The sequence below is a fragment of the Vipera ursinii genome (genome assembly GCF_947247035.1).
Source record: "Vipera ursinii genome assembly, chromosome: W".
Lineage (NCBI taxonomy): Eukaryota > Metazoa > Chordata > Lepidosauria > Squamata > Viperidae > Vipera > Vipera ursinii.
This window is the reverse complement of record NC_139522.1, coordinates 27,467,142-27,481,795: the sequence shown is the minus strand read 5'-3', so window position 1 is coordinate 27,481,795 and position 14,654 is coordinate 27,467,142. Positions and strand designations below refer to the sequence as shown.

General features: G+C 41.1%; 2 protein-coding genes across 2 annotated transcripts in view; one reads left to right on the top strand and one right to left on the bottom strand.

Moving 5' to 3' along the window:
- Window positions 1-14,654, bottom strand: part of LOC310648308 (cullin-1-like) — a gene marked incomplete at its 5' end in the record, with an annotated part of 390,312 nt that overhangs the window by 174,634 nt on the left and 201,024 nt on the right. Inside the window, 2 exons of the mRNA XM_083376075.1 lie at window positions 12,323-12,429; window positions 12,513-12,620. Coding sequence (XP_083232201.1) covers window positions 12,323-12,429; window positions 12,513-12,620 — 215 coding nt within the window. The remainder of the gene's footprint in view (window positions 1-12,322; window positions 12,430-12,512; window positions 12,621-14,654) is intronic.
- The window catches only part of LOC310648221 (uncharacterized protein), a gene marked incomplete at its 5' end in the record, with an annotated part of 797,336 nt that overhangs the window by 702,857 nt on the left and 79,825 nt on the right, over window positions 1-14,654 (top strand). The window lies entirely within an intron of this gene.

The following is a 14,654-nucleotide window of genomic DNA, read 5'->3' as shown; positions in this document are numbered from 1 at the left end:
TTTTTTTTCATTAAAAGTTTGTAAAACTTTTCAATAAAAAAAAGATACACCAGAACCCCTTTGTATAAATGTTCATGTAGGACCTCATTAATCAACTGCATAAATACAGCTGGGGCCCCCTGCAGTCCAAATGGCATGACTTGGAATTGGTAGCTTCCCAAGGGGCAGTTGAAGGCCGTTTTCCACTCATCCCCCTTCTTTATTTTCACCTGGTAATATGCTTCTCTCAGGTCTAACTTGGTGAAGATACTTCCCTTCGCCAGGTGGGTTAGTAAGTCTTTCAGGAGGGGGAGAGGGTATTTATTTTCCACACTCACAGCATTTAAGCCCTTATAGTCCACGCAGAGACAGAGAGACCCATCTTTTTTTCTTTGAACAACACAGGGGCTCCCACAGTAGACTTGGCCCGTTCAATGAATCCCCTCGCTAGGTTTGTATCCACATATCACTGCACCTCCTCCATTTCAAGGGGGGACATAGCGTACATTCTTGGTCGTGGAAGTTTGGCCCCCAGCAACAGTTCAATGGAACAATCATTGGGCCGGTGAAGAGGCAAGGTATCGCATTCTTTCTCACTAAATGCCTCCGCTAGGTCCCGGTATTCACTGGGGATGAGTGGCTTGCCTGGTAGCCGTGAGGTAGCCATGTGTGCTCGCTCATTGGGTGGGCTAAAATTCCCTGTAACATCTGTTGAATCAATGGGGGGATCAGGCCCTATGGGTAGTCTCACAGTTCTCAATCCTTTCTCCCACCAGATAAATGGTTTCCAATTGTCCAACCAGGCTAATCCTAGAATCACTGCCTCACTCATTTTTGGAGCCACCAGGAAGCAAATAAATTCCCAGTGCTCACCTATTTGTAGGCATAGGGGCTCTGTTAATTGCGTGACTAAAGTCCCGCCTATCAGAGAGCCATTAGCTTGCTCGAACCTCACAGGTTTTGGGAGCAGTTTTGTTCGTATGCCCAGTTTCATGGCAAATGGCAAGCTAATGATACATCGGGAGCATCCAGAATCAATTAGCACGTTTAAATCTACCTGCATCACCGACTTAGGGATTATGAGCTTGGCAGGTAGTGAGAAATGTGGGATGTGTCGGCTCACCATTGGGTCGTTCTCTCCTTTGTCGTCGCTGTTGAAAGAAGGTAGAACAGGGGTGAGTACACCCTGTGTCCCGGTGTCCTCCTGCGTGGGGGATGTGACCTGGGCAACAGGTTCCTGTGTCATCCGGTTGGATTTCTCTCCCATTAGCCGCTGTGCAGGTTTCTTTCTCACTACTGGTCCTGGTCTGTTCTGCTGTCGGGGGAAGGGGACTGGGCATTTCGCTGCTTGATGACCCTGCTGTCCGCATCAGAAACACTTAAATGCCGGGCCTACAGGTGGCTTGGGTCATTCAGCCATCACAGTAGCTGCAGATTTCCGTGGGGGTGATTGCCATTTGGGTTGTTCTGACCTCGGCTCAGCTTCAGGGAGGAGAGGCTTCTTATAGCGGGTGAGCTGAACAACTAATTTCACCACTGCCTGGTACCATTCATGCAGCTGGTCAGGCACAGCTCGGTAGATACATGCCTTAGAAAGGTGGTCGTTTAACCCTTCTCTAAAAAGAAGAATTATGGATTGCTCAGGCCATCTCTCTATCCGAGCAGCCATCTTTCGAAACTCCCGCACGTACTCTAGGGCAGGCCGGCCAGCTTGCTTTATCTTATGGATTTGTTCTTCCGCTTTGAGGGCAATGGATGGGTCCTCAAATCTTTCCCTCAGCCCCAGGAGGAAAAGGTGGGGGTCCTCCAACTCAGGGGGCTGCTCTTTATATAAATTGTTCAACCATTTGGATGCTTTTCCTTCTAGGCTGGACGCAATCACTTCTACCATAGCACCTGGGTCCGGGTACAGATGACCCCAGCAATTCAAGTGAGAGCGTACTTGGTTGAGAAAATAAATCAGTTTCTCTGGGTCCCCATTGAAGGTTGCTCTGAAGGGTGGGCTGATCATTGGTTGCTGGGGTCCCCATTGCTGCTGGCCCCACCCTGGTTGTTGGTTAAATGGTTGCTGGGGTCCCCACAGCTGTTGTTGTGTCTCCAGTTGTTGCTGGCCCCAATCTGGTAGTTGATTTAACATCTTCCAGGGCCCCCACTGCTGCTGGCCCCACTGGTCCTGCTGTATGTTCAGGGGTTGCACGTTCAGGCCCTCCTGCTGCCACCCTTGCTGTTGTCCTCCCACCAGCTCCTGATCTCCAGGCATCTGCACCACCCCCAGCTGTTACAAGGCTTCTGTTAGCTGGGGCAAGCTCAGTGGTTGTTGGCCTTTCACTTGTGGGGGTTCCCCAACCTCCCATTGCTGCAGAGGCCCCAGGCTGGGGTCCTCTGTCTCTATGGGTCTGGAGGGCTTGGCACGGGACTCCTGGGGCTGGCAGGCAGTCTGATCTGCAGACAGGATTTTCCACTCACCCAGATTCTCAGTGGTAGATGGTCTGGCAGCTCTCCACCATTCTGCTTTTCGGGGCTCCGGCAGTATAGTCTCAAGACATGTGTAGTCTCCACTGGAATGGTTCCAGCCTGATGACCAGCTGACCTCTGCTAACTGCTCGGATTCTGCCCCCAAATGGGAGTCCTGCAAAAACTAATCTTCCCACAGCATGCTGCCTGTTAAATCCTGCTCTGCAGTGTCGGCAGCTGCCAAGTCTCCATCTCCAAGCCAATTCTCTTTGCCCATGATAAAGATTCTCCGCTGAATCTTTGCCAAGTTTTCTGAAGCCCAGAGACAATGGCAGGTTGTTTGAAAGAATATAGATTCTGGCATGATGTCATGGTTCCGATAAATGAGACAGTTTAAACAAAATACAGGCATTGTTTATATAAAAAGTCTTAATAATGAAACAAAACATCGGCACTCATGGAGAGATGCCAGAATCTGAACTCTCTTCCCCCAAAACCCATCGTAACATACACAGTTCCCGCCCTTATCTACACGTCATAAATAACATTATCCAATTACTTTTAAATATGAAGTTTCACTTCCCATTCTGTAAAGAGCTACTCTTATCTTCTCAAAATAGCCATTACATTTCCCTCCCTTCAAGATTCAAAGCGAAGCAGTTTAAACAAAAGGCTGTCTCTTATATTGTCAGTACAAAAACACGTCAATGTTTGCAGCATTGACATCTAGAGCTTCTCCATCTTTGGCTGCAGAGCACATAGCCAATCTGATTTCTGTGTTGACCGACTGGTGAGGTCCATGTGTAGAGACGTCTCTTGGGTTGTTGGAAAAGAGTGTTTGCTATGACCATCGTATTCTCTTGACAAAATTCTGTCAGCCTGTGCCCTGCTTCATTTTGTACTACAAGGCCAAACATGCCTGTTATTCCGGTTATCTTTTGACTTCCTACTTTAGCATTCCAATCCCCCATGATGATAAGGACATCATTTTTTGGTGTTAGTTCTATAAGGTGCTGTAGGGCTTCGTAGAATCGGTCAATTTCATCCTCTTCAGCACCGGTGGTTGGGGTATAGACCTGGACTACTGTGATATTGAATGGTTTGCCTTGGATTCGAACTGAGATCATTCTGTCATTTTGGGGATTGTATCCCAGGATTGATTTTCCTACTCTTTTATTGACTATGAAGGCTACTCCATTTTATCTGAGGGATTCTTGCCCGCAGTAGTATACCTGATGGTCATCTGAATGAAATTCACCCATTCCTGTCCATTTTAATTCGCTGATTCATAAGATGTCGATGTTCAGTCTTGCCATCTCTTGTTTGACCACGTCCAGCTTTCCTTGATTCATGGATCTTACATTCCAGGTTCCTATGGAGAAAAAAATCTTTACAGCATCGGACTTTCCTTTCACCACCAGACACATCCACCGCTGAACGTCCTTTCGGCTTTGGCCCAGTCGCTTCATTCTTTCTGGCGCTACTAGTACTAGGCCTCTGCTCTTTCCCAGTAGCATATTGGACACCTTCCGACCTGAGGGGCTCATCTTCCAGCGTCATATCTTTTTGCCTTTTGGTACTGTCCATGGGGTTTTCATGGCAAAGATACTGGAGTAGGTTTCCATTTCCTTCTCCAGTGGATCATGTTTTGTCAGAACTGTTAGGCATATGGTGTTAGCCTACAATGTTGGGTTGAAAATATATTAACCATAATGCTATGTCTTTAAGATGTTAATTGGCCAATGGGTGTGTAAGTGTTCTCATGGCCATAAGAGGAAGCTAGGAACGTAGCTTTTTTCTCTCTCTGAATTCACTGATCTCTACTATTACTGTTTTTGCTTTGCTGTTGGTTTACTACTGTTGTAAACCTGAACTGTGTATTGACCTCTGGACCAGTAAGAAGACTTTGTAGTTTGGATTGCTACTTGGACTGTTGCTATTGTGTATGACTTGGACTATTTATTTTTGACTGTGCATTTTTGTTTTTACACCACCTCAAAGTAAACTACTTTTTGGTTTTACAACTCAGTGTACTCTTGTGTGACTCTTACTGCTCTCAGTACCCTTCCTTGTCTGTGCAACTCTTTGGTAGCACAAGGAGACCTCTGCACAACAAATCCCTTAACACTGGTTATGGGCCCAGGCCTGTACTGAGAGTAAGTACACACAGTATTCCTAGCTGAGTTTGTGTTAGCTATTTGGTGTAAAATGGCACAAGAACTGTTGTCAGGCATCTCCTGGATAACCCGGTTGGATGGGACAAACTATGTTTCCTGGTCCATGAAATGCTGCTTGCTTTTGTGCAAGGAAGGACTATGGACTGTAGTAAATAACCCACCTGATACTACTGCTTGGGATGCAAATAACGAAGAGGATGCAAAGAAGATAGACGACTTTAAACGAAGCAATGAGAAAGCTCTTTGCATTATTGGACTAACACTGAATGACCAGCAGCTTGTCCATATTCGTGGTGAGGAGTCTGCTGCTAGGTGTTGGGGCATTTTGGGAAGGCTTTATGTTCAAGACAGTGTGGGTGCACATATACACTTTACACGTAAGCTGTTTAGGGCTCGTCTGCAGAAGAATGGAGATATGCTAACCCATTTAAACTACATGAAGGCAACTTTTCAAAAGCTTCATGAAAAGGAGCTGATTTTTTCAGAGTTGCATCAGGTCCACATTATTCTGTCATCTTTGGATGAGAGTTATGATGGGTATGTTTCTTCTTTGGAAGTTCTGATCAGAGAGGAACTGACATTAACTAACATTACTGGGAGACTGCTGGAAGAGTCCAGAAGAAGGCGTGACAGAGACCAGCTGAGAGAGACACAGCTACGAGAGGAGCAGCCATTCACCACTGCTTACAACGTCAAGAAATGTTATTCTTGTGGGGCTAGAGGGCATATAGCCAAATTCTGTAGGAAGGGTAAAAAACAGAATGTAAATAGCAGTGGGAAGGCTAAGAAGAGCACTGGTTTGGCTGTTTCTGGTGAACCAACATCCAGAAATAATGAATTGTGGGTTGTTGATAGTGGGGCTTCACAATGCATTACTAAAGTGAAAAAGAGGTTTATTAATATGAAAAACAGCAACCAACATGTTTCACTGGCCAATGGTTGGAAGATGAAGGCCTCTGGTGAAGGTAATTCCTATTGTCCATGCATTGATGAACAGTTACCTATGTTATTTCTACCTAAGTTAAGATTTAACCTGTTATCTGTAAAGGAATTGGTTAAAGTTGGGTTTGTGGTAACATTCAGAGGGGAGCAATGCACTATTGAAAGGAATGGAATCTGTGTAACTGCTAATTTGAAAAATGGTTTATTCGTTCTCACAAGTAACCAGGTTAGTACAATTAAAGCTAACTCAATATGTGAGAACAAGAAGCCACATGATGAATGTATACATTTATTGCATAGGCGGTTAGGGCATGTAAACTTTAACTCACTACGTAAAACAGTTGAGTTAGTAGAAGGAATTAAACTGAAGCCATGTAGTAAGTATTTGAATTGCAATGCCTGTAATCAGGAAAAGAGTAAGGCAACTCCTGCAAACAGGTTAAACGGCTTCAAAACAACTGTACCTTTGGAAGTTGTGTTTGCAGATTTAATTGGACCCATGAAACCCAGTTTAGGAGGATCCTGTTATATTTTAAGTATACTGGACTATTACTCTCGATATGGATTTTGTTATCTGCTTAAGTCAAAGGCAGACACTTTCCAACAATTTGCAAACTGGCTGAAATTTGTAGAGAGGAAAACAAAGAGAAAGGTTCAGTGCATAATTACTGATAATGGCACTGAATTTACAAACAAGCGCTTTGTAGATATGCTAGAATCAGCTGGCATTGAGCATAAACGTTCAGCCCCTTATAGGCCTCAACATAATGCATTTGTTGAGAGACGTGGGCAAACGTTACAAGCCATGATGAGAACCATGTTAAAAGATTCTGGCTTAACAGATAGACGGTGGGGGGAGGCAGCAAAATGTGCAAACCATGTTCTGAATGTAGTTGTTAATACTTCTACTGGTAAAATACCATATACTATATGGCATGGTAGAAGACCAAACCTTGATTACCTGCACACGTTTGGCACCCCAGCTTGGGTCCACATTCCTGCACAACTCAGGAGTAAAGGCCAACATAGGGCTAGGCAATTATACTTCGTAGGTTACGAAGCTAATCATAGATCCTATCGTTTCTGGGAACGAGGCACAACCAATGTATATAATAGTACAAGTGCCAAATTCCTTGAGCACGTTGGTTGGGATAGGTTAGAGCAAGAAACTGTTAATACTGATCCTCTAGTGTTTGAGGACTCCTCTGATAACATAACTAGTAATGATAATACATCTCCTGTAAATATAGAAGATGAAGAGGAGATAGGGGAGATAAAGGATGAATCAGAGGAAGGAGAGGAGACAGAAACTCAAAGCCCTGTAATTCCTAGGCTTTCAACGCGCATCAGACGTCCACCTGATCGCTATGAAGCCAATGTAATATGTCAAGTTAGTTTAGAGCCATCTAACTGATGAAATCAGGATGTATCCTGAAAAGGAACAGGCATCATGGAAAGCTGCAATGAACAGGGAGTTAAAGTCTTTGCAGGATCTTAAGGTCTATGAGAAAGCAAAACTGCCACCTGGTGAGCAAGCTATAGGTTGTAAATGGATATATAAGATAAAGAAAGGAGTAGATGGAACTATAACCCATAAGGCACGTTTGGTTGCACAAGGTTTTGCCCAAACTACTGAGGATTATGACGAAGTGTTTGCACCCAGTCTGAGGGCGACTACTTTAAGAGCAGCTTTAGTGTGGGCGGCTAAAAACCAATATATGGTTAACCATGTAGATGTTGAAACTGCATATTTACATGCTCCATTGCAACACACTATTTATTTAAGAATACCACCAGGATTGACCAATGATAGAGACCATGATTGTTGGGAATTAAAGAAAAGCCTCTATGGATTGAAACAATCAGGCTATGAGTGGAATAAATGTATAGTTAAAGAGTTAAGTGCATTAGGTTTTGTAGCCAGTAATGCTGATCCTTGTTTGTTTAGAAGAGAACACAACGGAGCATTATCTTTTCTTTTATTATTCACAGATGATATTGCAATAATAACAAAAACTGAGTTAGAAGCACAAACTATCATTTCAAGATTGCAAAATAAATTCACAATTAGGAATCTTGGGGAAATAAGCCACTATTTGGGGTTAGATATTGTGAAAATGAATAGGGGTTTTAAGGTGTCGCAAGCCAGTAAAATATCTCAGTTATTAAAGAGATACAATATGGAAATGTGTAAACCAGCAAAAACTCCGATGGCTATGGATTTTAAGGACACTAATGTTGAGAGTCCTGTATTTGATAAGACTATGTACCAATCTTTGATAGGAAGTCTTTTGTATCTTAGTAATTGGACTAGACCTGATATTTATTACTGTGTAAACCAATTAGCTAGGTACAACAATAATCCAACTGTTAGACACTGGCAATCAGCTAAACGAGTATTAAGGTATTTGAAACAAACTATTCACTACTTGTTATATCTAGAGCCAAATCGTGAGTTAATCCTTACAGCATATGCAGATACGAGTTTTGCCTCTGATACAAGCACTCGTAAATCTACCTCAGGGTTGGCTGTAATGTTGGGTGATTCTTTGATTGGATGGAAGTCCATTAGACAAAAACACATACGCTTATCTACAATGGAGGCTGAATTTTCATGTCTATCAGTGTTATGTACAGAACTGCTAGTGTACAAACAATTATTGTTAGGTATGGGTTTAAATGTAAATGATCCATTCATTGTATATGAGGACAATCAAGCTGTGATAAAGATGGCAAATAATGCTGCAGTAAGAACAAGATCTAAACATACTGATCTTTGTTATCTTAATGTAAGACAATGTGTTAAAGATAAATTAATACAGCTAGAGTATTGCCCATCTGATGTAAATATTGCAGACCATTTTATGAAGGTACAAAGTGCTGTGAAACACAATGCTAATTGTGAAAGAATGTGCATAAAGATTGTAAGAGTTATATATTATTCTACCCAAAGGGGAGAATGTTAGGCATATGGTGTTAGCCTACAATGTTGGGTTGAAAATATATTAACCATAATGCTATGTCTTTAAGATGTTAATTGGCCAATGGGTGTGTAAGTGTTCTCATGGCCATAAGAGGAAGCTAGGAACGTAGCTTTTTTCTCTCTCTGAATTCACTGATCTCTACTATTACTGTTTTTGCTTTGCTGTTGGTTTACTACTGTTGTAAACCTGAACTGTGTATTGACCTCTGGACCGGTAAGAAGACTTTGTATTTGGATTGCTACTTGGACTGTTGCTATTGTGTATGACCTGGACTGTTTATTTTTGACTGTGCATTTTTGTTTTTACACCACCTCAAAGTAAACTACTTTTTGCTTTTACAACTCAGTGTACTCTTGTGTGACTCTTACTGCTCTCAGTACCCTTCCTTGTCTGTGCAACTCTTTGGTAGCACAAGGAGACCTCTGCACAACAAATGCTTTAACAAGAACTCTCTGCTATGACCTGTCCGTGTTGGGTGGCCCTGCACGGCATAGCTCATAGCTTCATTGAATTACAGAAGCCCCTTCACCACAACAAGGCAGTAATCCATGAAGGGGAGAATATGTGGAGAACAGGCTTAAAATTCACATTAAATTATAACCTAAAAGAAAAATTCTGCAAAATGATGTATCACTGGTATTTAACACCAGATAAGTTATCTAGAATGTATAAAGGTATTTCAAATGAATGTTGGAAATGTAAATGTAAAGAAGAGACTCTTTATCATTTATGGTGGACATGTGATAAGGCAAAGAAATATTGGAGTAGGATTCATATATTAATAGAGAAAATTCTTAAAGTGAACATAAAGATTAAAACCAGAAACTTTCCTTCTGGGCCTAATGGAAAGAGAACTGGAAAAAGAAATTGGAACTCTGATTTTATATATGGTGACGGCAGCAAGATTGCTCTATGCACAAAAGTGGAAGGATGCCTCGATTCCTACCATGGACGAATGGTTACAAAAGCTGATGGAATTAGCAGAGATGGCCAAATTGACTGTGCTGATAAAAGAAAAGAACATAAGTACTTTTGTTTCTACTTGGAAACAGCTTCTGGACTTTGTGCTTGAGGTGGGAAAAAATGATATCATGATTTTGGGTTTTACCAATTAGACTGATTTGCCGATACAGAAATAGCTAGTGCATACTACTATAGAAATGTAAAAAGTTGAGATTTGATTTTAATGTCTGATTTTACTGCAACAGAGAGAGTCGGAAGTCAATGCCTTTTGTTTCTCCCCCCCTTTTCTTCACACCTTTTTTGTTTTCCCTTTTTCTACTGTTGTCCCCTACTATTTGCTTTTGTATTTTCACATTTTATGTTATAAATGAATAAACCTATTTAAAAAAACAAACAAACATTCCCCAATAGTCTAGGAAGCCATTTTAGGACAGAAATCTAATATTATGAAAAAAAATTATAAGGATAATTTAACATTATCACAAATAGAAATGTATGATAAATTAACTGAAAATAAATCTATACTTCTTTGCTGTTAGGACCATCCAGATTTTTGTAGTCCAAATCTGATAATACTAGAGAATCTTTTGCTATGGGTCCTAAATAAAACCTGTGAAGTTAAAAAAAAAAGAAGACAACAATCAGGATCAGTGGCAATGATTATGTCTATCAACAATAGTGATATCTAATAGCAATAGCACTTAGACTTATATCCCACTCCATAGTGCTTTACAGCACTCTCTAAGTGGTTTACAAAATCAGCATATTGCCCCCAACAATCTGGATCCTCATTTTACCAACCTTGGAAGGATGGAAGGCTCAGTCAACCTCGAGCCTGTCAGGATCACACTCCAGATTATGGGCAGAATTAGTCTGCAATACTGCATTCTAACCACTGCGCCACCAGTGCTCCTACTTCTACTGCTACCTAGATCACTGGAAGACCACCCAGGGCATCGACACCATGGCCAAAAGGAACACCACAAAGCTGCAAGTTGAAGCTAGTGATGGTGATAGTATTAATAAATCCGTAAACAAAGCCATTGCGTCCAGCTACGGGAATCATTTCTACATTCTGCTGGACTTCGAGTTGCTGGAGAGCCACAAGCTGTACTACTAGAGTGCGCTTGGGGACCGGCTTCAGTACAAGCTCACTTTCAATGGTTACGGGTGTGTGATCACCACAGAGGATAACAAGACTGCTAGCTACACCATCGATAACATCAGTCTGAAGTCTGACAAGATTTGGAGCCCCTTTGCAAGGAAGAGCAGGCAAAGATTCCCAAGGCAAGATGTGCCATGCTGATAGGCTCCTACCCCAAAAAGCTAATTGCTGTCATAAAATCAAAAGGTGCTTCAACAAAGTATTAGTTTAAGGGTCTGCACAGTTATGCAACCACATTATTGTATGTTTTTTATTCTTATTTTCCCCCTAAACAATTTCAGTTTGTTTTTCAACTGAATTGTACAGCTTATATACAAATTTAATAAATAAACAAACATATTAAAAGAAAAAATTCTGAAGTGATTTATCTTGGTCTGATGTTTTTACATCTCAAAAAAAGGTTGACTTCTTCTTCTTTGTGGCAACCCCTCAGATATTGAAACACTGCTATCATGACACCCCTAGTCTTTCTATTCATTAAACTAGACATACCCAATTCCAGCAACCACTTTTTTCTATTTTTAGCCTCCAGTCCCCTAATCATCTTTGTTGCTTGTTGCTGTTGTCTGTACTCTTTCTAGAGTCTTAACATCTTTTTTATATCGTGGTGACCAAAACTGGATGCAGTATTCCAAGTGTGGCCTTACCAAGGCATTATAAAGTTGTATTAACACTTCACATGATCTTTCAGTTTGCAAGAAATGGAGGTGCATCCTCATCATCCTATATCTTCTGTAAATGCATGTTTTGTGATTGATTACATCCACTATGAGAGCCATTTTGTGAATAAGCAAGCCCTCCATAGCACTATTTTTGAAAGGAAATATTCTCAGAAATTGAACCTGTGGTCACCAGCCAAAATGGTTTCTTACTCTTGATCCAAAAACCGATAACATTCACCACATTCCTTTGCTTCTTAGTAAGTTGTGCCCAAACCAAATAATATAAAAAATTCTGTAAAAATTTCACAATGGTTTATCTCCACATAACAACAAATAACATTCCATTGGGTTATTTCTTTAAAGTTTTTTATCTGTTTTTCATTTAAAAAATAATCTCTGAATGGAATACAGCTCAAGCTAATAGGAATACTATCATACTAAACACAGCAATATAGTACAAATACCCTAGTTGAACAAGCTTTCAGTTGTTAATACTGAAAGCTAACAACTGCCACTGAAGTAGGCAGGAATTCCTAGTTCTCGGTATTAGTGCCTGTAATGAAACATCCTTTCTCAATTTACTGCACAAAGAATCTCTTGCAAATGTCCTTGACTTGGGCAAATAAATAAAGAAGAATGCAGTACATCAGGATTCAGATTCTATGCCATATAACATTTTACCAACACAAGAACAATGAACTTGACTAAATAGCATGCCAACAGCCAGTGAAATCCTTTCAAAACTTACTCTGAGATTTTACAATAGTTGCAGCTTCCAGGACAACTTAAAAAAACAACACAGGCAATAAAAGCTTCCTCTACCTTGAATGGCAGTATTAAACAGGATGATAGAAAAAAACATTTTAAGAATGAATTATACCTATTGCCAGATTTATTTTTCAGCTATAGGCAACATTTAAATGTGTGTGATATTATCAGTGATATGGGAAATGAACTAGGAAATTAGAGGATAAAACCTTCTCCCAGAATACATACCTTTTCTTTAGCAAAGAATCACAATACCGTGCCAACAACTCTGGAGATTTACTAGATGACTGGGCCATTTTTGTCACTGAATTATTATTTATGAAGCGACCACAAGCCTGTGAAACACATAAGTGACATGTTCAGACACTTTCAATAACACTCACTTGCTAGTTATAAATACAGTACTTAAACATACTACCTTGTCTAGAGCTGCAACAAACCCAGCGTCATTGTTGAAAGCAGACATGACTAGTGCATTGTATTTCTTATGAACATCCAACACTGTTTGTACATACATTTTTGGATCCTAAAAATTAAAAAGAAAGCAATGACAAACTCTCCCAACTTCTGTCAACTGCATGTTTGGGGGCAATCTTTTCATGTTCAGCCATTTAAAAATATTGGAAAAGGAAAGCTTCACTGCATTTAACATTTTAGCTTAATCACATTACTTTTACTCAAACCCAGTACTAATGTATTTTTTGTAACACAAAGCTTCTGATTGTATCACCACCAAGGTAACCTGTTTTTACCAGGATGAAAACACATGCTCCTTCAACAAAATCTTGCCCAGACATTTTATTGTATCAAAACAAATGAAATCAGTTTTTCCATTTTTCCTAATAATTTATTTAAACAGTTCTCAAAATGTGGTCTGGGAAACCCTGGGGGTTCCTGATACCCTTTCAGGGGGGTCTGCAAAGTAAAAAAAAATCCTTATTTTTAAATTTCTCCATTTTAATTTCTAACACAGTAATAGTGATAGATGCAAACCACATAAACCTTTTTGGGGTCCTCATTTTAAGAATGTAAAAGGGATCCTGAGAACACAATGTTTGAGAACCACTGGTTTATTACACACAAACACACATAATGCATAAATTTGTATGCATGTTTATGTATGTTGGAAGAAATCATTTGGGCCAACCTCCACCCAGTGCATAAATACAAATTCAAGCAATCAGGTGAATGTTTCTCAGTTCATCTTTAAACACATTCAGCAAAGGAGAGTCTACTGCCTCCTTAGATAAGTGATTCTGTTGTCAAACTGCTTAATTGTTAGAATATTTTCTCTTAAAGGCAAATCAAATCTGCCTTCTTGGAACATAAGACCATTATTATTCATGTTGTGTCTGAATGATAAAGAACAGCTTATGACATTATGATCTTCAAGATACTACAAAAATGCTATTAAACCCCCTTTTTTCCTCAACTGTAATACAAGTAGTCCTTGCTTAACAAACATTCATTCAGTGATCATTCAAAATTACAATGGTGCTGAATAAAGGGGCTTGACACCTACCCACCCCCGCTCGAACCTAGGACTGTTGCAGTACCCTTGCAGTCACATGATTGCAATCTGGGTGCTTGGCAACCCATTCAGACTTATGACTGTTTGCCAAGAACCCTGCAATCATGTGATCGCCTTTTGCAATCTTCCCTCCTTGCTTTCCCAGAAGGTCAATTCAGCCTGGCTGATTCCTAGGGCAGAGGTCCCCAACCTTTTGAGCACCAGGGACCGGTTCCATAGAGAGAGGTTTTTCTGCGGACCAGAGGCGGCGTAGTTTCATGTACTGCCTGCATCCTGCAGATGGGGCTTTGCTTGTTTGCACGGCCTGGTTTCTGGCATGCCGGGGGTTGGGGACCGCTGTCCTAGGGGCTTGCTGAAAAAGGTCCATCCTGAAATCCAAGATTGGATTTCTGCTTGGATTTTTGGACCTTTTTTGCCAGCCTCTTTAAGAACCACTGCCTGATGAAGAGACTCAAGTCTGTCAGGCAGCATTTTTGCTCTCAAAGAGGGAGCAAAACTGCTGCCTGATGAAGAGACCCTGCCCCATATGGGGCGCAATCTCTATGGTAAGCAGCGGTTTTTGCTGTCAAGGAGGCTGGGTGAAAATGGACTTTTTCACGTAGCTTCTTTGAGAGCAAAGGTGCTGCCTGACAGATTGATTTTGCTCCACATGTGTCAGCATCTCTCCGGCAGGCAGGAGGGGAACTGCAACACTGAACTGGAGAAAAGACGCTCAGATCACAAATATCCAAGCTTTGTTCCCAGCGCTGCAGTTCCCTTCTGCACACAGAGGGGAGCTGCCTGCCCACCTTTGACAGGCAGTTCTTTAGCTCTGTCCACTTAACAACTGGGCCTGGAAAAGCCAAGATGTGGTCATAAAGTCAGGTCAGGTCATGTGGTTACCCACTCTACAACCACCATGACCTACGACTGTAATTCTGGGTCAATTCTGGTCATAAGTCAAGGACTACCTGTACATAGTCCTCAGTTAACAACCACTTAATTAGTGACCATTAGAAGTTACTATGGTGCTGAGTGATACTTACAACC